The sequence below is a fragment of the Aquarana catesbeiana genome, linkage group LG03 (genome assembly GCF_042186555.1).
Source record: "Aquarana catesbeiana isolate 2022-GZ linkage group LG03, ASM4218655v1, whole genome shotgun sequence".
Lineage (NCBI taxonomy): Eukaryota > Metazoa > Chordata > Amphibia > Anura > Ranidae > Aquarana > Aquarana catesbeiana.
The window spans coordinates 700424567-700445567 of record NC_133326.1 but is presented as its reverse complement, the minus strand read 5'-3'; the positions used below and the strand labels follow the sequence as shown (position 1 = coordinate 700445567).

Here is a 21001-nt window from a genome sequence, read left to right as displayed (position 1 = left end):
AGCTGCTAATAATATTAATAATAATATAAATAATAGTGTAAATAAGGGTGACTTAGTAGGGGATAATAAAAAAAAAAGGTAAAATAATAATAATAATATAATACTGTATTAAGTACTGGCATAGCAGGAGATACTGCAGATATTAGCTAATACAAATAAAAGTAATAATAATAATAATGTACTCAAACCTGGCATAGCAGAGGATACTGAAGAAATCAGCCGATGATAAAAAAAATATTATTGCTAATAATAATAATATATAAGGGTGGCACAGCAGAACATTCTGCAAATATGAGCTTACAATAGTAATAATAATAATAATAATAATAAAGGGATAGCAGAGGATACTGCAGCTGATAATGATGATAATAATATTATTGATAAGAGTGTATATATGGAAAGCATATCACAGAATACTGCACATATCAGATGAAGATATACATGATAAGAATGATAAGGATGATGATGATGAAGGAGGAGGAGGAGGGGTATGAATGTCTCCTCTATACAGATCACACACATCTCTTCTCTTTGATACATTGTAACATGTAATAGAGAGGAGGAGGGGGAGGGGAGAACAATAGAGGGCGCTGCCCCTCCCTTCCCTCCCCCGGCTCCTCCCCCTCGCCCTGCCCACTCCTCCTCTCCCAGCTCTCCCTCCTCCTCCTCTGTACTCTGAGCTCAGTGCTGTGCCAGCTTCCATCAGCGCTCTGCACACAGGTGAGTGTCCTCCATTCTACACCCCGGCTGTACATTGTCTGCTGAGGATCAGGATGACACATTGTATGTAATGGAGTGTGTGTGCCCCCCCCCCCCCCTCCTCCAGGATGAGGATGACAGCAGTCCTGTGTGTGATCTATGGAGCTCCATGTCTGTACATTGGATGTTGTCCTCGTCATTATCTCCTATATACATCATATATATGTGTGTCCTCCCCACCCCCTATAATATACATACCAATCCCACCCATCACCTGGCTGTCCCCACCCACCCCCCAATATATTATCCATACCCCACCCATCATTGTATGTATGGATCACACTCTGCTATATATGTATAGAGGACACATCTCTCTATATACTGCATTCTCTCTGTATAATAGAGTGTCAGCTCTGCAGGAGACACATCTCTCTATATACTGTATCCTCTCTGTATATTAGAGTGTCAGCTCTGTGGGACACACATCCCTCTATATACTGCATCTGTATCCCCTCTCTTTATGTTAGAGTGTCAGCTCTGCAGGACACACATCTCTCTATATATACTGTATCCCCTCTCTGTATATTAGAGTGTCAGCTCTGCAGGACACACCTCCCTCTATGTACTGTATCTGTATCCCCTCTCTGTGTATTAGAGTGTCAGCTCTGCAGGACACACCTTCCTCTATATACTGTATCTGCTCTCTGTATAATAGAGTGTCATCTCTGCAGGGCACACCTCTCTCTATATACTGTATCCTCTCAGCTCTCAGTGTCAGCTCTGCAGTATGCATCTCTATATATTGTATCTATAGCCTCTCTGTGTATTAGAGTGTCAGCTCTGCAGGACACAACCCCTCTATATACTGTATCCCCTCTCTGTATAATAGAGTGTCAGCTCTGCAGGACACACCTCTCTCTATAGACTGTATCCTCTCTGTATAATAGAGTGTCAGCTCTGCAGGAGACACATCTCTCTATAGACTGTATCCTCTCTGTATATTAGAGTGTCAGCTCTGCAGGACACACATCTCTCTATATACTGTATCCTCTCTGTATATTAGAGTGTCAGCTCTGCAGGACATACATCTCTCTATATACTGCATCTGTATCCCCTCTCTTTATATTAGAGTGTCAGCTCTGCAGGACACACCTTCCTCTATATACTGTATCTGCTCTCTGTATAATAGAGTGTCATCTCTGCAGGGCACACCTCTCTCTCTATATATACTGTATCCTCTCCGTATATTAGAGTGTCAGCTCTGCAGTATGCATCTCTATATATTGTATCTATAGCCTCTCTGTGTATTAGAGTGTCAGCTCTGCAGGGCACAACCCCTCTATATACTGTATCCCCTCTCTGTATAATAGAGTGTCAGCTCTGCAGGACACAACCCCTCTATATACTGTATCCCCTCTCTGTATAATAGAGTGTCAGCTCTGCAGGAGACACATCTCTCTATATATTGTATCTGTATCCTCTCCGTATATTAGAGTGTCAGCTCTGCAGGAGACACATCTCTCTATATACTGTATCCTCTCTGTATATTAGAGTGTCAGCTCTGCAGGACACACGTCCCTCTATATACTGTATCCTCTCTGTATATTAGAGTGTCACCTCTGTGGGTTAGTTGTGTGTATGTAGTACCCAGGGGTTGCTGTATGATGGGATTTTCCTCCTGTAGGATTTCCTGTCTCCGGCAGTAGGCGGGGGTCATTCTCAGGTCACATATACACTCCAGCGCCTGCACTGATGTCCCGGTACGCAGTGCTCTATGGAGATCCCGGCCTGTCTGGGCTCTCTGGTCCCCCTTCCCAGATGAGGAATGTTAGTTAGGATGGATCATCCTTTTGTATTAAACATGGTCTGTGTATAGACTTTGTGTACAGTCTATATATCTGTATACGGTGTCATATACAGTGCCTTGAAAAAGTATTTATACCTCTTAAAATTTTCCACATTTTGTCATGTTACACCCAAAAACGTAAATGTATTTTATTGGGATTTTATGTAATAGACCAACACAAAGTGGCACATAATTGTGAAGTGGAAGGAAAATGATAAATGGTTTTCAATTTTTTTTTTCTACAAATAAATATATGAAAAGTGTGGGGTGCATTTGTATTCAGCCCCCTTTACTCTGATACCCCTAACTAAAATCTAAAGGAACCAATTTCCCTCAGAATTCACCTAATTAATAAATAGAGTCCACCTGTGTGTAATTTAATCTCAGTATAAATACAGTTGTTCTGTGAAGCCCTCGGAGGTTTGTTAGAGAACCTTAGTAAACAAAAAGCATCATGAAGACCAAGGAACACACCAGACAAGTCAGAGATACAGTTGTGGAGAAGTTCAAAGCAGCGTTTAGGTTATACAAAAATATCCCAAGCTTTGAACATCTCACGGAGCTCTGTTCAATCCATCATCCGAAAATGGAAAGAGTATGGCACAACTGCAAACCTACCAAGACATGGCCGTCCACCTAAACTGACAGGCCGGGCAAGGAGAGCATTAATCAGAGAAGCAGCCAAGAGGTCCATGGTAACTCTGGAGGAGCTGCAGAGATCCACAGCTCAGGTGGGAGAATCTGTCCACAGGACAACTATTAGTCGTACACTTCACAAATCTGACCTTTATGGAAGAGTGACAAGAAGAAAGCCATTGTAGAAAGAAAGCCATAAGAAGTCCTGTTTGCAGTTGGTGAGAAGCCATTGTAGAAAGAAAGCCATAAGAAGTCCTGTCTGCAGTTGGTGAGAAGCTATGTGGAGGACACAGCAAACATGTGGAAGAAGGTGCTCTGGTCAGAAGAGACCAAAACTGTACTTTTTGTCCTGAAATCAAAACGCTATGTGTGGTTTAAAACTAATACTGCACATCACCCTGAACACACCATCCCCACCGTGAAACATTATGGTGGCAGCATCATGTTGTGGGGATGGTTTTCTTCAGCAGGGACAGGGAAGCTGGTTAGAGTTGATGGGAAGATGGATGGAGCCAAATTCAGGACAATCTTAGAAGAAAACCTGTTAGTCTGCAAAAGACTTGAGACTGGGGCGAAGGTTCACCTTCCAGCAGGACAACGACCCGAAACATACAGCCAGAGCTACAATGGAATGGTTTAGATCAAAGCATATTCATGTGTTAGAATGGCCCAGTCAAAGTCCAGACCTAAATCCCATTAAGAATCTGTGGCAAGACTTGAAAATTGCTGTCCACAGACGCTCTCCATCCATTCTGACAGAGCTTGAGACATCTTGCCAAGAAGAATGGGTAAAAATGTCCCTCTCTAGATGTGCAAAGCTGGTAGAGACATCCACAAAAAGACTTGCAGCTGTAATTGCAGTGAAAGGAGGTTCTACAAAGTATTTACTCCGGGGGGCCCTATAGAAATGTATTGGTGGCCGTAGGGAGAAGGGCAACTCCATATTGGTGGCCGTAGGGAGAAGGGCAACTCCATATTGGTGGCCGTAGGGAGAAGGGCAACTCCATATTGGTGGCCGTAGGGGAAAGGCAAACTCCATATTAAGGGCTTCAGGGGGAAGGGCAACTCCATATTAGTGGCCGTAGTGGGAAAGGCAACTCCATATTAGTGGCCGTAGCCTAACTTTATGTTAGGATCAGTGACACTGTTGTCTCAACTGACATTGCTAGGTTTCTCAGAGAGAGGTTGCTAATGGGGGGGCCCAGAAAACTTCTGCTATGGAGCCCCATGAATTGTTATTATTTGCAGGTTTGATTATTTGTGGTTTGATTCAGACACTTTTTGACCGATATTCCCACTATCAGTCTGTAGAAGCTTTACTGTGCAACTGGAATTCTTTTCTGCAGGTGTTCATATAGAGCTCTCTTCTCCAGGTGTCTGGCTAGAGCTCTCTTCTCCAGGTGTCCGGCTAGAGCTCTCTTCTCCAGGTGTCCGGCTAGAGCTCTTTTCTCCAGGTGTCCCGCAAGAGCTCTCTTCTCCAGGTGTCCCGCAAGAGCTCTCTTCTCCAGGTGTCCCGCAAGAGCTCTCTTCTCCAGGTGTCCCGCAAGAGCTCTCTTCTCCAGGTGTCCCGCAAGAGCTCTCTTCTCCAGGTGTCCCGCAAGAGCTCTCTTCTCCAGGTGTCCCGCAAGAGCTCTCTTCTCCAGGTGTCCCGCAAGAGCTCTCTTCTCCAGGTGTCCCGCAAGAGCTCTCTTCTCCAGGTGACCCGCAAGAGCTCTCTTCTCCAGGTGACCCGCAAGCGCTCTCTTCTCCAGGTGTCCCGCAAGCGCTCTCTTCTCCAGGTGTCCCGCAAGCGCTCTCTTCTCCAGGTGTCCCGCAAGCGCTCTCTTCTCCAGGTGTCCCGCAAGCGCTCTCTTCTCCAGGTGTCCCGCAAGCGCTCTCTTCTCCAGGTGTCCCGCAAGCGCTCTCTTCTCCAGGTGTCCCGCAAGCGCTCTCTTCTCCAGGTGTCCCGCAAGCGCTCTCTTCTCCAGGTGTCCCGCAAGCGCTCTCTTCTCCAGGTGTCCAACCAGAGCAGTCTTCTCCCAATTTCTGGCCTGAGCTCTCTTCTCCAGGTGTCCGGCTAGAGCTCTCTTCTCTTGATTTCCAGCCTGAGCTCACTTCTCCCGGCGTCCGGCCTGAGCTCTCGTCACAGAGTAGAAAACCAAAAAAGAAAGCGCCTCTTAAGTATAGCGGATTTATTTGTGTGTTAAAAACATAGTATACACTCACATTAAGGTAGATGATGTACTGCTTCCATAAAGAACTGGTCCCGGTGTCTCTCGGTGGTGACTGGTGATCAAAAGGGAGCCTAGATGGACGCCGTGCGGTGGCCGCGAAACCTCCGCTCGGAGGCACCGGCTGTACAAGCGGTGTAGTGAAGAAGTCACTTCCGCGTTCCAGCGGATCACGTGGGAGATAACGTCACTGGGACAGTTCAGACTAGCTGGGAACCACTACGCGTTTCAGAGCATGCGCGAAGCTTATAACGAGCATGCTCTATAGACACTTGAAAAAGGAGTGCGCATGCTCGTTATAAGCTTCGCGCATGCTCTGAAACGTGTAGTGGTTCCCAGCTAGTCTGAACTGTCCCAGTGACGTTATCTCCCACGTGATCCGCTGGAACGCGGAAGTGACTTCTTCACTACACCGCTTGTACAGCCGGTGCCTCCGAGCGGAGGTTTCGCGGCCACCGCACGGCGTCCATCTAGGCTCCCTTTTGATCACCAGTCACCACCGAGAGACACCGGGACCAGTTCTTTATGGAAGCAGTACATCATCTACCTTAATGTGAGTGTATACTATGTTTTTAACACACAAATAAATCCGCTATACTTAAGAGGCGCTTTCTTTTTTGGTTTTTTATGTTCATATGGAGACTGACTTCACTCAACAGGAAGCTGCCCTTGGTATCTTGGAGAAATAGATTTCCCGGATTCCTAGATTTTCATTGATCCTAGGATCACAGATCTCTTTCTGGCATCATCTATTGACTTTTTTCCCATTTATTTTGGCTGTATTTCCATGGACTTTGGCGCGATTACATTATTTGTTTTACTCGTCACAGAGTAGGGAAGAGGTTAGTGCCTCTGTCGGGTTTTTATTGCTAGAAAATATCTACCTGTACCTTTAACACCTTGGTAAAAGGGTGCTCAGCCAACGGTGATAGCGTGATAAACCTGAAAAAAGAAGCTGGCACGCTGAGTTTTCTGGGGTGAAAGATGCAGAAGTATATTCACAGAACGTTCTGCAATTGGGACTTCAGTAAAACATTGAGGTCTGGAAACTCCTGTGTGCCGGAGTTCTGGTCACTGGTTTTCATCTGTGTCTGTTTTTTAATAGGGAGACTTCCTTTCACTTCCTGTGCAGCTGATTAAAGAGGAAGTGAGTAAAACTCTTTACACCTCAAACCTCAGAGAACTTCCAACCACTAATCTGCATTTACTAAGAATAAAACTCATTAAGCTACAAAGGAGTTAGATAGAAAGATAGATATTTCTGTGCTGCTGGAGCTGTGTCGTGTAGAGCCGGAGCTCTCTTCTCCCGGTGTCCGGCCTGAGTGGCTCTCTTCTCCCGGTGTCCGGCCTGAGTGGCTCTCTTCTCCCGGTGTCCGTCCGACTGAGTGGCTCTCTTCTCCGGTGTCCGACCTGAGTGGCTCTCTTCTCCCGGTGTCCGGCCTGAGTGGCTCTCTTCTCCCGGTGTCCGGCCTGAGTGGCTCTCTTCTCCCGGTGTCCGGCCTGAGTGGCTCTCTTCTCCCGGTGTCCGGCCTGAGTGGCTCTCTTCTCCCGGTGTCCGGCCTGAGTGGCTCTCTTCTCCCGGTGTCCGGCCTGAGTGGCTCTCTTCTCCCGGTGTCCGGCCTGAGTGGCTCTCTTCTCCCGGTGTCCGGCCTGAGTGGCTCTCTTCTCCCGGTGTCCATTGTGCTGGTGGCTTTCAGAGAAATTTACCTTTCAGAGAGTAACACTATTGTCTAATGTTAGAATCTTTTCTCTAAGTCATAACTCCATCTCCTGACCCATGATCTCTTCTCTAATACTTGCCCCACTTTCTTCCAATCCCTGAAACATAACACGACCTGGACTAAACAAAGGAGAATGATGGGAATATCAAGCAGAACTCAAGCCAAAGCATTTTCTTTTCTATAGAGTGGAGAGGTTCTCGCCTCTCATGGCTTTTTATTACTAGAAAGCATTCCATCCCTTACCTTTACCACCTTAGAAAAAGGGTTCTCCACCAACGGACGGGCACACCGTGATAAATGTGAGGGGAAATAGCTGGCACACCCCAGAGTTTTCTGATCTGTGTTTTACTGAGGTCATAGATGAAGTGGATTCATGGAACAAGGTCTGGAGACTCCGGTGTGCCAGCAATATGGGCACAATTATTTATTGCTGTCTATTTCCTATGGGGAGACTTCCTTTCACTTCCTGTGCAGCTGATGAAAGAGGAAGTGAATAAAACTCTTCATATAGACAATAAAACCCTCTGAGACTTTCCCAACCTTTATGCCATCCGAATTACCCATTAAACAAGATGGATTGACAGAGAGGTCTTCTCCTCACTCCTCCCTCCTCCCTCCTCCTCCTCCTCCCTCTCCATTCACTCTCTCTCCATTCTCTCTCTCCATTCTCTCTCTCTCTCTCTCTCTCTCTCTCTCTCTCTCTCTCTCTCTCTCTCTCTCTCTCTCTCTCTCTCTCTCTCTCTCTCTCTCTCTCTCCATTCTCTCTCTCTCCCTTCTCTCTCCCTTCTCTCTCCCTTCTCTCTCCCTTCTCTCTCTCTCTCTCTCTCTCCTCTCCCTCTCTCTCTCCCTCTCCCTCCCTCTCCCTCTCCCTCTCCCTCTCCCTCTCCCTCTCCCTCTCTCTCTCTCTCTCTCTCTCTCTCTCTCTCTCTCTCTCTCTCTCTCTCTCTCTCTCCCTCTCTCCCTTCTCTCTCCCTCTCTCTCCATTCATTCTCTCTCTCTCCATTCATTCTCTCTCTCTCCATTCACTCTCGCTCTCTCCATTCTCTCGCTCTCTCCATTCTCTCATTCTCTCTCTCTCATTCTCTCTCTCTCATTCTCTCTCTCTCATTCTCTCTCTCTCATTCTCTCTCTCTCTCTCTCTCTCTCTCTCTCTCTCTCTCTCATATTCTCTCTCATATTCTCTCTCTCTCCATTCTCTCTCTCTCTCCATTCTCTCTCTCTCATATTCTCTCTCTCTCTCTCTCTCTCTCTCTCTCCATTCTCTCTCTCTCTCATATTCTCTCTCTCTCTCTCTCTCTCTCCCTCATATTCTCTCTCTCTCCATTCTCTCTCTCTCCATTCTCTCTCTCTCTCCATTCTCTCTCTCTCCATTCTCTCTCTCTCCATTCTCTCTCTCTCATATTCTCTCTCTCTCTCATATTCTCTCTCTCTCTCATATTCTCTCTCTCTCTCATATTCTCTCTCTCTCTCTCTCTCTCTCTCTCTCTCTCTCTCTCTCTCTCTCTCATATTCTCTCTCTCTTCATTCTCTCTCTCTCATATTCTCTCTCTCTTCATTCTCTCTCTCTCATATTCTCTCTCTCTTCATTCTCTCTCTCTCATATTCTCTCTCTCTCTCATATTCTCTCTCTCTCATATTCTCTCTCTCTCATATTCTCTCTCTCTCTCATATTCTCTCTCTCTCTCATATTCTCTCTCTCTCTCATATTCTCTCTCTCTCTCATATTCTCTCTCTCTCTCCATTCTCTCTCTCTCTTAATCTCTCTCTCTCTTAATCTCTCATTCTCTCTCTCTCTCATTCTCTCTCGTCTCTCTCCTCTCCCCTCCTCTCTCCTTCTTTTTTTTCTCTTTCTTTCTTTCTTTCTTTCTTTCTTTCTTTCTTTCTTTCTTTTCTTTCTTTCTTTCTTTCTTTCTTTCTTTCTTTCTTTCTTTCTTTCTTTCTTTCTTTCTTTCTTTCTTTCTTTCTTTCTTTCTTTCTGTCTTCCTTCCCTTCCCACAAATGTTCTTATTAATGAATAGTTGATGTGGCTGTTGGCCAGCAGGATGTGGATCCCAGGAATCGCACATTGTGGAGAGTGTTGTCACCCTTCTGACCCTGTGTGCACAGTGGGGGCAGTTGGGGAGACCACAGAAATACTGTATATAGCAGCGCAGTTGCAGTAGCGCAGATGTAGTGTATAATGACGTGGAGAGATTATTGGGACTTCCTGAAATGGACACAAGTCCTGGCCGGAGGGGACTTCTGATGAGAAGTAATTCTATGTCAATGGGTGTAATTATACCAGCCAGACGGTATAATTATATCGTTATATTGCTCTCTTTGTGCCAAGGCCCTTCCTGCCCTTCCCCCACTGTAAATATCTTTTCCTGCACTTCGCCTGGTTTGACTTAATCTATGATGTTTAAATTAACAAATTGGTGGATACTGTAACAGATTTAAAGGGGCACAAACTGTTACTATCTGTGCAATCCAATTACACCTTGTATGGTCATTGTCAGCCAATCTTACAAATAATAAGGGCTCATTTATGTTTTTGTGGTGCATTAAATATAATTGTATTCGTTAATATGCATTGTGTTAAGGCAGTCCATTGTGTGCCAAGACAATCAAAAATCAGAGGCGACACAATTTGTAACCCAATGCACCACAGTGCACTATGGTAGGTCTCCCCTTACATGTGAGTCCCCGTCGGAGTCTCCCCTTACGAGTCCCCGTCAGGGTCCCCCGTTACGAGTGGGTCCCCCGTTACGAGTGGGTCCCCCCGTTACGAGTGGGTCCCCGTCAGGGTCTCCCGTTACGAGTGGGTCCCCGTCAGGGTCTCCCGCTACGAGTGGGTCCCCGTCAGGGTCTCCCGCTACGAGTGGGTCCCCGTCAGGGTCTCCCGCTACGAGTGGGTCCCCGTCAGGGTCTCCCGCTACGAGTGGGTCCCCGTCAGGGTCTCCCGCTACGAGTGGGTCCCCGTCAGGGTCTCCCGCTACGAGTGGGTCCCCGTCAGGGTCTCCCGCTACGAGTGGGTCCCCGTCAGGGTCTCCCGCTACGAGTGGGTCCCCGTCAGGGTCTCCGGTTACGAGTGGGTCCCCATCAGGGTCTCCGGTTACGAGTGGATCCCCGTCGGGGTCTCCGGTTACGAGTGGGTCCCCGTCGGGATCTCCCATTACGAGTGGGTCCCCGTCAGGATCTCCCGTTACGAGTGGGTCCCCCGTCAGGGTCTCCCCTTAGTGGTGGGTCCCCGTCAGGGTCTCCCCTTAGAGGTGTGTCCCCGTCAGGGTCTCCCCTTAGAGGTGTGTCCCCGTCAGGGTCTCCCCTTAGAGGTGTGTCCCCGTCAGGGTCTCCCCTTAGAGGTGTGTCCCCGTCAGGGTCTCCCCTTAGAGGTGTGTCCCGTCAGGGTCTCCCCTTAGACGTGGGTCCCCGTCAGGGTCTCCCCTTAGACGTGGGTCCCCGTCAGGGTCTCCCCTTAGACGTGGGTCCCCGTCAGGCTCTCCCCTTAGACGTGGGTCCCCGTCAGGCTCTCCCTTAGACGTGGGTCCCCGTCAGGCTCTCCCCTTAGACGTGGGTCCCCGTCAGGCTCTCCCCTTAGACGTGGGTCCCCGTCAGGGTCTCCCCTTAGACGTGGGTCCCCCGTCAGGGTCTCCCCTTAGACGTGGGTCCCCGTCAGGGTCTCCCCTTAGACGTGGGACCCCGTCAGGGTCTCCCCCTAGACGTTCGTTCCCCGCAGGGTCTCCCTGTACATCATGGCCCCCGTCAGTCTTCCCTTACATCAGGGTCTCCATCAGAATTCCTCCCTCACATGAGGGTCCTCATGAGAGTCCCCCATCAGTTGAGACCATAAGTAACCTCTGATGACCTTGATCTTGAATCTGTGTGCATTGAGGATAGGTCACTGTGGGCCAGGCGTGGCATGTTAATTGGGTTGATGCCATTTGTTTGTGCCTCTGCCCCCCCCCCCCCAAGGTCTCCCTCATGGTTGGATTTCCATTTCTGAGTTATGGAGAGAACCGAGTTTGGAGAATTACATCAATGAAAGAAACACGGAAAGAGAACCCTCACAGCCCCCTTCAAGTTCTAAAAGCTGGTAGAATTTCAGGAATTCTTCCATGAGGTCAGTATAATACCCAGTGAGCCAGCTAGGCTGAAGAGCTTACAGTCTATAGGTGGGGGAGGCTGGGAATCGTAGCAGACGTATGGCAACAAGAAGAACATTTGCCTCTGTGGTATAAATCAGTGAGTACTTATTCCATCCTTTGTATCCGGAACATTTTATATCAAACGGACAGACAAAAAATATTATTATCCAGAGGAAATCCATTTCCTGACAGCGAGCTGAATAAATATCTGACTCAGAATAGCTACAGAAACATCCTGAGAGCAACGTCCTGCCCAGATTACACGACTCGCACCCCCTTCTATATGTGTCACCCTGCAGGAGAACAGACTCATACCCCCTTCTTTATGTGTCACCCTGCAGGAGGAGAACAGACTCATATCTCCTTCTATATGTGTCACCCTGAAGGAGGAGAACAGACTCATATCTCCTTCTATATGTGTCACCCTGCAGGAGGAGAACAGACTCCTATCCCCTTCTATATGTGTCACCCTGCAGGAGGAGAACAGACTCATATCTCCTTCTATATGTGTCACCCTGCAGGAGGAGAACAGACTCCTATCCCCTTCTATATGTGTCACCCTGCAGGAGGAGAACAGACTCATATCTCCTTCTATATGTGTCACCCTGCAGGAGGAGAACAGACTCCTATCCCCTTCTATATGTGTCACCCTGCAGGAGGAGAACAGACTCCTATCCCCTTCTATATGTGTCACCCTGCAGGAGGAGAACGGACTCATATCTCCTTCTATATGTGTCACCCTGCAGGAGGAGAACAGACTCCTATCTCCTTCTATATGTGTCACCCTGCAGGAGGAGGACAGACTCATATCTCCTTCTATATGTGTCACCCTGCAGGAGGAGAACAGACTCATATATCCTTCTATATGTGTCACCCTGCAGGAGGAGAACAGACTCCTATCCCCTTCTATATGTGTCACCCTGCAGGAGGAGAACAGACTCATATCTCCTTTTATATGTGTCACCCTGCAGGAGGAGAACAGACTCGTATCCCCTTCTATATGTGTCACCCTGCAGGAGGAGAACAGACTCATATCTCCTTCTATATGTGTCACCCCTGCAGGAGGAGGACATTGCTATAGTTGTTTGTTGAATAATTTCTAATCTCATGTTTTCTTTCTCTTAGGTCCTTTCCAAGATGTGCCATCATCCGGCGTGACAATCCCAGGAAGCCATGTCTGCGACGGAAGCCCTACCCCCTCCCATCCCCCTCTCCCAGAAGCCGGTCCGTATTGTCAAAGCCAAGCCCCCAAACCGCCCTCCCCCACACCTACCCCCAAAGCCCCCCCAGAAGCCCCCACCCTGCCCACATGTTGCACCCCCAGCGGCTCCCCCACCCCAGCCTGAAGTCCCCGAAATGCTTTCTGAACAGTCGATGTCTGGAGTGTGCGTAAAGAAGATTGCTGGATTGTTCCAGAAGGACCCAGGAGGGGGAAGCTTAGAGGAGACACAACCGCGCCTCCCTCCCAAGCCGGCCACCCTCGTGGTGAAGGAGGAGAAGACGCAGCAGAAGAAGGATGAACCAGTGGGAGTCAAGGCCAAAGGAGAAGGGGAGCGAGAAGCTGACCGGTCCTGCCCACCACGTAAGTAACCCTTTCCTGTATTGTTCTGAAACCTGATTGGCCAAATAGCTATAAAATCCCCTTTGCAGGTCAACTTCACCCAGAGTCACCTTCCAGTTTTTTGTGATTCAGGTTATTTTTTTTACTTCAGTTACTTTAATGCAGTGGTCTCCAAATGGTGGCCTGGGGGCCGGATGTGGCCACTTGTTTGCCTTTATTCAGTTCTTGAGGCAATATTCCTTCCACAGACACCGATTGGACACTATTACTACCACTGACACCAACAATGGGGCTCAATTCCTCTCACAGTCACCAACGATTGGGCAAAATTCCTTCCACTGACACCAACAACGGGGCTCAGTTCCTCTCATTGACACCAACAATGTGGCAGAATTCCTTCCATTGATACCAACAATGAGTCACTGTTCCTCCCACAGACACCAACGATTGGGCAGAATTCCTTTCACTGAAACCAACAATGGGGCACAATTCCCTTCATTAAAACCAACAATGGGGCACTATTCCTTTCACTGACAACAACAATAAGGAACAATTCTTTTCATTGGAATTCCTTCCATTGACACCAACGATGGGGCACTTTTCTTCCAACTGACACCAACAATGGGGCACTATACCTTCCACTGACACCAACACGGGGGCACTATTCTTTCTACTGACACAAACAATGGGGCACAATTCCTTTCATTGACATCAGCGATGGGGCACTATTCTTCCAACTGACACCGACAATGGGCCACCATTCCATTCAATGACACAAACAATGGAGCACTATTTCTTCCCTTGACACCAACAATGGGGCAGGATTCCTTCCACTAACGCCAACAATGGGGCACTTTCCCTTCCACTGACACCAACGACGGGGCACTATTTTTCCAACTGGCACCAATGATGGGGCACTATTCCTCCAACTGACATAAAAGATTGAGCATTGTTTACTTCAACTGGATGCCAGGACATTTTTCTACTCCCACTGGTCCTAGTCCAGCTCTTCTAAAGTTTGGAGGACAGTATACTGGCCCTTTTTTTTTAAGAAAGTTTGGAGACCCTTGTTCTAATGAGTTCTCTCCACCAAAGTTTCCATCTGCACCCAACTGCCATGGGCAAGGATGGGGTCACCTCATCTCACCTCAGCAGCAGGGTTGTCAGCTTACCATGTCAGCTCCTCCAGTAGGCCTTTGTGTCTATCTGAAAAACCAGATAATGTTAATACTCCCATCTCACAGGGTCCTGGAATAGGCTTGGAGGTAACGGATGCGGCAACAACAGCCAGCTGTACTGGGCAAAAGTTTAAGGCCGGTGTGGAGAAAATGTTGTAAATGAAGAATGCCTTCAGAAATAGAAGTGTTAATAGTTTATTTTTATTTTTTTTATCAATTAACAAAATGAAAAGTAAATTTACGGAAGAGAAGTTCTAATTGAATCAATATTTGGTGTGAACACCCTTTGCCTTCAAACCAGCATCAATTCTAGGTAGAATTGCACAGTGTTTGAAGGAACTCGACAGGTAGGTTGTTTTAAACATCTTGGAGAACTAAGCACAGGTCTTCTGTGGATGGCGGCTGCCTCAAATCCTTCTGTCTCTTCATGTCACCCCAGACAGACTCTATGATGTGGAGATCAGGGCTCTGTAGGGGCCAAACCATCACTTCCAGGACTCTTTGTTCTTCTTTACACTGAAGATAGTTCTTAATGACATTGGCTGTATGTTGGGGGGGTCATTGTCCTGCTGCAGAATACATTTGGGGCCAATCACACGCCTCCCTGATGGTCTGGAATGATGGATAAATATCTGCCTGTATTTCTCAGCATTGAGGACACAATTGATTCTGACCAAATTTCCAACTCCGTTTGCAGAAATTCAGCCCCAAGCATGCAAGGAACTTCCACCATGCTTCACAGTTGGCTGCAGACACTCATTATTGTACCACCCTCCAGCTCTTCACCAACAAACTGCCTCCTGCTACAGCCAAATACTTCACATTTTGACTCATCAGTCCAGGGCACCTGCTGCCATTTTTCTGCACCCCAGTTCCTATGTTTTCCTGCATAGTTGAGCCGCTTAGCCTTCTTTCCTCGTTGGAGGTATGGCTTTTTGGCCACGATTCTTCCATGAAGACCACTCCTGGCCAGACTTCTCCAGACAGTAGATGGGTGTACCTGGGTCCCACTGGTTTCCACCAGTTCTGTGCTGATGGCACTGCTGGACATCTTCCAATGTGGAAGGGAAGTAAGCATGATGTGTCTTTCCTCTGCTGCAAAGTTTCCTTGGCTGACCACTGAGTCTACTGTCCTCAACGTTGCCCAATCAGTGGTGTCCTCAATGCTGAGAAATACAGGCAGATACTTATCCATCATGCCATACCATCGGGGAGGCCCCAAATGTATTCTGCTGCAGGACAATGACAAGTATACAGTCAATGTCATTAAGAACTATCTTCAGTGTAAAGAAAAACAAGAAGTCCTGGAAGTGTTGGTTTTCCCCCCACAGAGCCCTGATCTCATCATCATGATGATGGTACTGGGATTACAAGAAGAGACAGAAGGATTTGGGGCAGCCGACATCCACAGAAGATCTGTGCTTTGTTCTCCAAGATGTTTTGAACCACCTACCTGCCGAGTTCCTTCAAGAACTGTGTGCAAGTCTACATAGAAGATTTGAAGGCAAAGGGTGGTCCCACCAAATATTGATTTGAATTGGATCTCTCTTCTGTTCATTTACTTCTCATTTTGTTATTTGATAAAAAATAAACTATTAGCACTTCTATATATGATAGAATTAGAATTCTTACTTTTGCACAGTACTGATTATCACATGCTTGACGAAGGTGTCCTGCACCGATCTGAAACGTTGGACTTTGTCCTTTTGTAAAGTGATCACTCTTCAATAAAACTTTCAGACGTCACTTGAAGATCCGTGGTGTGCTGGAAAATATGTACATCTACCTGAAAAACCAGGAGACAAGTTTCTGTACAAGTAATACTTCATATTCCCATCGCACACGTTCCTGGTATAAGCTCTCAAGGTTTGAGTGCTGCAGCAACAACCAGCTGGATACTGGTTCAAGTCACAACGTAGATCTTTGCCAGCACACCAAGGATCGGCACAAAGTGGCGTCCAAAACGGGTAGTTTATTGCATGATCACAACACAAAGGTGCAACGTTTTGGAGTCACGCAGGACCCCTTTGTCAGGCACAAGCCTGACGAAGGGGTCCCGCGTGACTCCAAAACGTTGTACCTTTCTTGTGTTGTGATCATGCAATAAACTATCCGTTTGGATGCCACTTTGTGCCGATCCTTGGTATGCTGGCAAATATCTACGAAGTTTCTGTACAAATCCCTGTATAGAACATAATATGCAGTGACAGGGAAGGCCTGCGTTGCGGCGCTCCACATTGCACAGCAGTGCGTTGTTCTAGAAATAAAATAGGTCACATCCATGTTTCAGCACGTACTGTAAGGGTGCGTTGGCAGCCCATTCCTTTCAACGGGCTGATGTGACGCGTGTTATTTCGCAGCATAATTATTCTTATACGGGATTTATAATGTGTGTTATCACACCACAGAAAAATGCAAATGTGCTGCAAGAGATTTCGGCTGGTTTAGCACAAGATTCCTAGTCACAGGTAAAAGGCTCATCCACACTTGCCCTTGTCACATCGGACAGGCGGCTGGAAACAATATGTCGTCTCCTCACCCCCAGTTCTAACCCCCGAAAAGCTTGCACAATATGCCGCATACAACGTGCATTACTCTTGCTTGCAGGGTGGTTGTGGTCTAGCTCCATTCACTTGAATGGGTGGCATTCGGTGGCAGTACTGCCCACTAAAGGTGACATGGGGTAAACTTTTTGCTGAGGCCTGTAATAAGTAAATTATCGCAGCTTTGACATGTGTACAACCATGTTCGTCCACTTTTGTAGCCTGGTGGGGGGGAGTCAAGGAGCGCCTTTTTTTTTCTACCCCCCCCAGCCTTAAAGTGATTGTAAGTGTTCGTTTTTTTTTTAAATTTAAAATAACAAACATTATACTTGCCTTCACTGTGCAGCTCGTTTTGCACAGAGTGGCCCCGAACCTGCTCTTCTGGGGTCCCCCGGCGTCTCTCGCGGCTCCTTCCTGCATCAGATGACCCCCTAGGGCAGGGACATGCAATTAGCGGACCTCCAGCTGTTGCAAAACTACAAGTCCCATCATGCCTCTGCCTCTGGATGTCATGCTTGTGGCTGTCAGTCTTGCTATGCCTCATGGGACTTGTAGTTCTGCAACAGCTGGAGGTCCGCTAATTGCATATCCCTGCCCTAGGAGAAGCGCTTCCCCGAGAGGGCTACCTTGCGGGCACGCTCCCGGGCCCTGCCTCCCAGCACTCACGTCATTGGATTTGATTGACAGCAGCGAGAGCCAATGGCTGTGCTGCAATCCAACTAGCCAATCAGGACACGAGACACCGGCCGGAGCTGGTGTGCTCGTTCCCGTCGTGCAAATTTCGGGGCTCAGATAATTATAAATGGGGCACGGGGGCGCTGCTGCATTAAGGTGAAAAACGGCAAGGGTTTTACAACCCCTTTAAGGGCAGCTCTTGTTGCCCCTCTGAAAACTGATCTCTGGTGAAGCGCTTTTCAGAGAGCAGTTGATAGGCAGCTGGGAGCCCATATGTCGGCTCCTCGCTGCCCATGTTGTAACCCTGAAAAGACCCCATCACTAATCAACAACCATATACATTGCACATGGTTGCAAGGTGATTGCAACAAAGCCCTATTCACTTTCATGGGTCGCGTTTGACCCGCTGAGTGTGATGGGGATAACGTTTTTGCTGTGTTTAAAGTGACATTAAAGGTACATAAAAAGTGACATTAAAGGTCAAAAAGAAAAAAAAAACATGTTATACTGTATTGCATAGAGCAGCCCAGATCCTCCTCTTTTCGGGTCTCCCTGCGGCGCTCCTGGCTCCTCCTCTTCAGCCAGTGATCCCAATAGCAAGCTGCTTGCTCTGGGGGGCACTGGTGCCTGCTCGCTCCTGATCTATGCTCTATGCATCCATAAGACACACAGAGCCGCAGCTCGGCCTGGCCCCGCTCTCTCCTCATTGGTTCACTGGCTTTGATTGACAGCAGCAGGAGCCATATGGGGGGGGGGAGCTTTCCAGTAACTCCTGTTTTTTGCCATTTCCCAGAAGTACTCATGGCTCATTAGCATTTGAAAGGGAGGCCAACTGTAGCCAGAGTTGGGGCTTGGGGAGAATATTTAGGAAACTGGATAGATCAAATGCTACAAATCCTTGTCCAGAGGTTACTTGTAGGTTTGTGTGATACCAAATATCTTGTGCAGACATTGAGGAAATGGAAGTTGAAGACCGATCACAAGGAGGTAAGTTGTGATGTCCTTAGATATTATTTGGGGGTGGAAGCTTCACGGTTCCATCTAGAATTACTGAGTGGGTGATAGAGGAAAGAGTGATATACTTACGTACTCCATGATAGAACGTCCTATCTCCAAGGATGTGGCGCTTCAATGGGTGCTAAATGTGCACCAACAGAACACTGACCTCCTATATGGGTTGGTGGAAGGAGCACCACATCTTTGAAGATGGCAACCCCTTCAGGTCATCAGTATGTATTATAGATACCTTGATTTTTTTATTGTGCAGGAGAATCTACAGGTTGGACAATTGATGTTTTATTTAACCACTTCAGCCCTGGAAGGATTTGCCCCCTTAATAACCAGGCCATTTTTTGCGATACGGCACTGCGTCGCTTTAACTGACAATTCCGCAGTCGGGCGACGTCGTACCCAAAACAAAATTGACGTCCTTTTTTCCCCCACAGATAGAGCTTTCTTTTGGTGGTATTTGATAACCTCTGCGTTTTTTATTTTTTGCACTATAAACAAAGAGCGACAATTTTGAAAAAAATAAAAATTATTTTTACTTTTTGCTTCAATACATATCCCGAAAAAAATATCTAACAAAACACATTTATTCATCAGTTTAGGCCGATATATGCCGTATTTTTTGGACCATAGGATGCACTTTTTTCTCCACAAAATATGGGGGAAAATGTCTCTGCGTCTTATGGTGCGAACATACGACAGACATCGCCCCCCCCCCCCCCCACCCGTCGCCGCCGCCACCGCCCCCCAGCCGCCACCACTCCACGCCGCCGTCGCCATGCTAGTCCAGGAAGCGAGACATCCCAGGCCCCTCGCGAGTGCCGGGCGATTTCCCGGCTGGGCCTGACACCTGCTGAGAAAACAGAGTAGCCCGAGCAATGGCACAGGTCAGGCTGCATTAATGGCAATGGTCAGGCTGCATTTCTTTGGCAATGGTCAGGCTGCATTTCTTTGGCAATGGTCAAGCTGCATTTATGGCAATGGTCAGGCTGCATTTATGGCAATGGTCAGGCTGCATTTCTTTGGCAATGGTCAGGCTGCATTTCTTTGGCAATGGTCAGGCTGCATTTCTTTGGCAATGGTCAGGCTGCATTTCTTTGGCAATGGTCAGGCTGCATTTCTTTGGCAATGGTCAGGCTGCATTTATGGCAATGGTCAGGCTGCATTTATGGCAATGGTCAGGCTGCATTTATGGCAATGGTCAGGCTGCATTTATGGCAATGGTCAGGCTGCATTTATGGCAATGGTCAGGCTGCATTTATGGCAATGGTCAGGCTGCATTTATGGCAATGGTCAGGCTGCATTTATGGCAATGGTCAGGCTGCATTTATGGCAATGGTCAGGCTGCATTTCTTTGGCAATGGTCAGGCTGCATCTCTTTGGCAATGGTCAGGCTGCATCTCTTTGGCAAAGGTCAGGCTGCATTTCTTTGGCAATGGTCAGGCTGCATCTCTTTGGCAAAGGTCAGGCTGCATTTCTTTGGCAAAGGTCAGGCTGCATCTCTTTGGCAAAGGTCAGGCTGCATTTCTTTGGCAAAGGTCAGGCTGCATCTCTTTGGCAAAGGTCAGGCTGCATTTCTTTGGCAAAGGTCAGGCTGCATTTCTTTGGCAAAGGTCAGGCTGCATTTCTTTGCAAAGGTCAGGCTGCATTTCTTTGGCAATGGTCAGGCTGCATTTCTTTGGCAATGGTCAGGCTGCATTTCTTTGGCAATGGTCAGGCTGCATTTCTTTGGCAATGGTCAGGCTGCATTTATGGGCAATGGTCAGGCTGCATTTCTTTGGCAAAGGTCAGGCTGCATTTCTTTGGCAAAGGTCAGGCTGCATCTCTTTGGCAAAGGTCAGGCTGCATTTCTTTGGCAAAGGTCAGGCTGCATCTCTTTGGCAAAGGTCAGGCTGCATTTCTTTGGCAAAGGTCAGGCTGCATTTCTTTGGCAAAGGTCAGGCTGCATTTCTTTGGCAAAGGTCAGGCTGCATTTCTTTGGCAATGGTCAGGCTGCATTTCTTTGGCAATGGTCAGGCTGCATTTCTTTGGCAATGGTCAGGCTGCATTTCTTTGGCAATGGTCAGGCTGCATTTATGGGCAATGGTCAGGCTGCATTTCTTTGGCAATGGTCAGGCTGCATTTCTTTGGCAATGGTCAGGCTGCATTTCTTTGGCAATGGTCAGGCTGCATTTCTTTGGCAATGGTCAGGCTGCATTTCTTTGGCAATGGTCAGGCTGCATTTATGGGCAATGGTCAGGCTGCATTTCTTTGGCAAAGGTCAGGCTGCATTTCTTTGGCAAAGGTCAGGCTGCATCTCTTTGGCAAAGGTCAGGCTGCATTTCTTTGGCAAAGGTCAGGCTGCATCTCTTTGGCAAAGGTCAGGCTGCATTTCTTTGGCAAAGGTCAGGCTGCATTTCTTTGGCAAAGGTCAGGCTGCATTTCTTTGGCAAAGGTCAGGCTGCATTTCTTTGGCAATGGTCAGGCTGCATTTCTTTGGCAATGGTCAGGCTGCATTTCTTTGGCAATGGTCAGGCTGCATTTCTTTGGCAATGGTCAGGCTGCATTTATGGGCAATGGTCAGGCTGCATTTCTTTGGCAATGGTCAGGCTGCATTTATGGCAATGGTCAGGCTGCATTTATGGCAATGGTCAGGCTGCATTTATGGCAATGGTCAGGCTGCATTTATGGCAATGGTCAGGCTGCATTTATGGGCAATGGTCAGGCTGCATTTCTTTGGCAATGGTCAGGCTGCATTTCTTTGGCAATGGTCAGGCTGCATTTCTTTGGCAATGGTCAGGCTGCATTTATGGGCAATGGT

At 47.7% G+C, this 21001-nt stretch overlaps 1 protein-coding gene across 1 annotated transcript in view; it reads left to right on the top strand.

Annotated features, from left to right (window-relative positions):
• The first annotated feature begins 615 nt into the window (after positions 1-615).
• Positions 616-21001, top strand: part of LOC141133590 (rho guanine nucleotide exchange factor 15-like) — a 92012-nt gene continuing 71626 nt past the window's right edge. Inside the window, exons 1-2 of the mRNA XM_073623050.1 lie at positions 616-720; positions 12362-12818. Coding sequence (XP_073479151.1) covers positions 12410-12818 — 409 coding nt within the window. The 5' untranslated portion in view covers positions 616-720; positions 12362-12409. The remainder of the gene's footprint in view (positions 721-12361; positions 12819-21001) is intronic.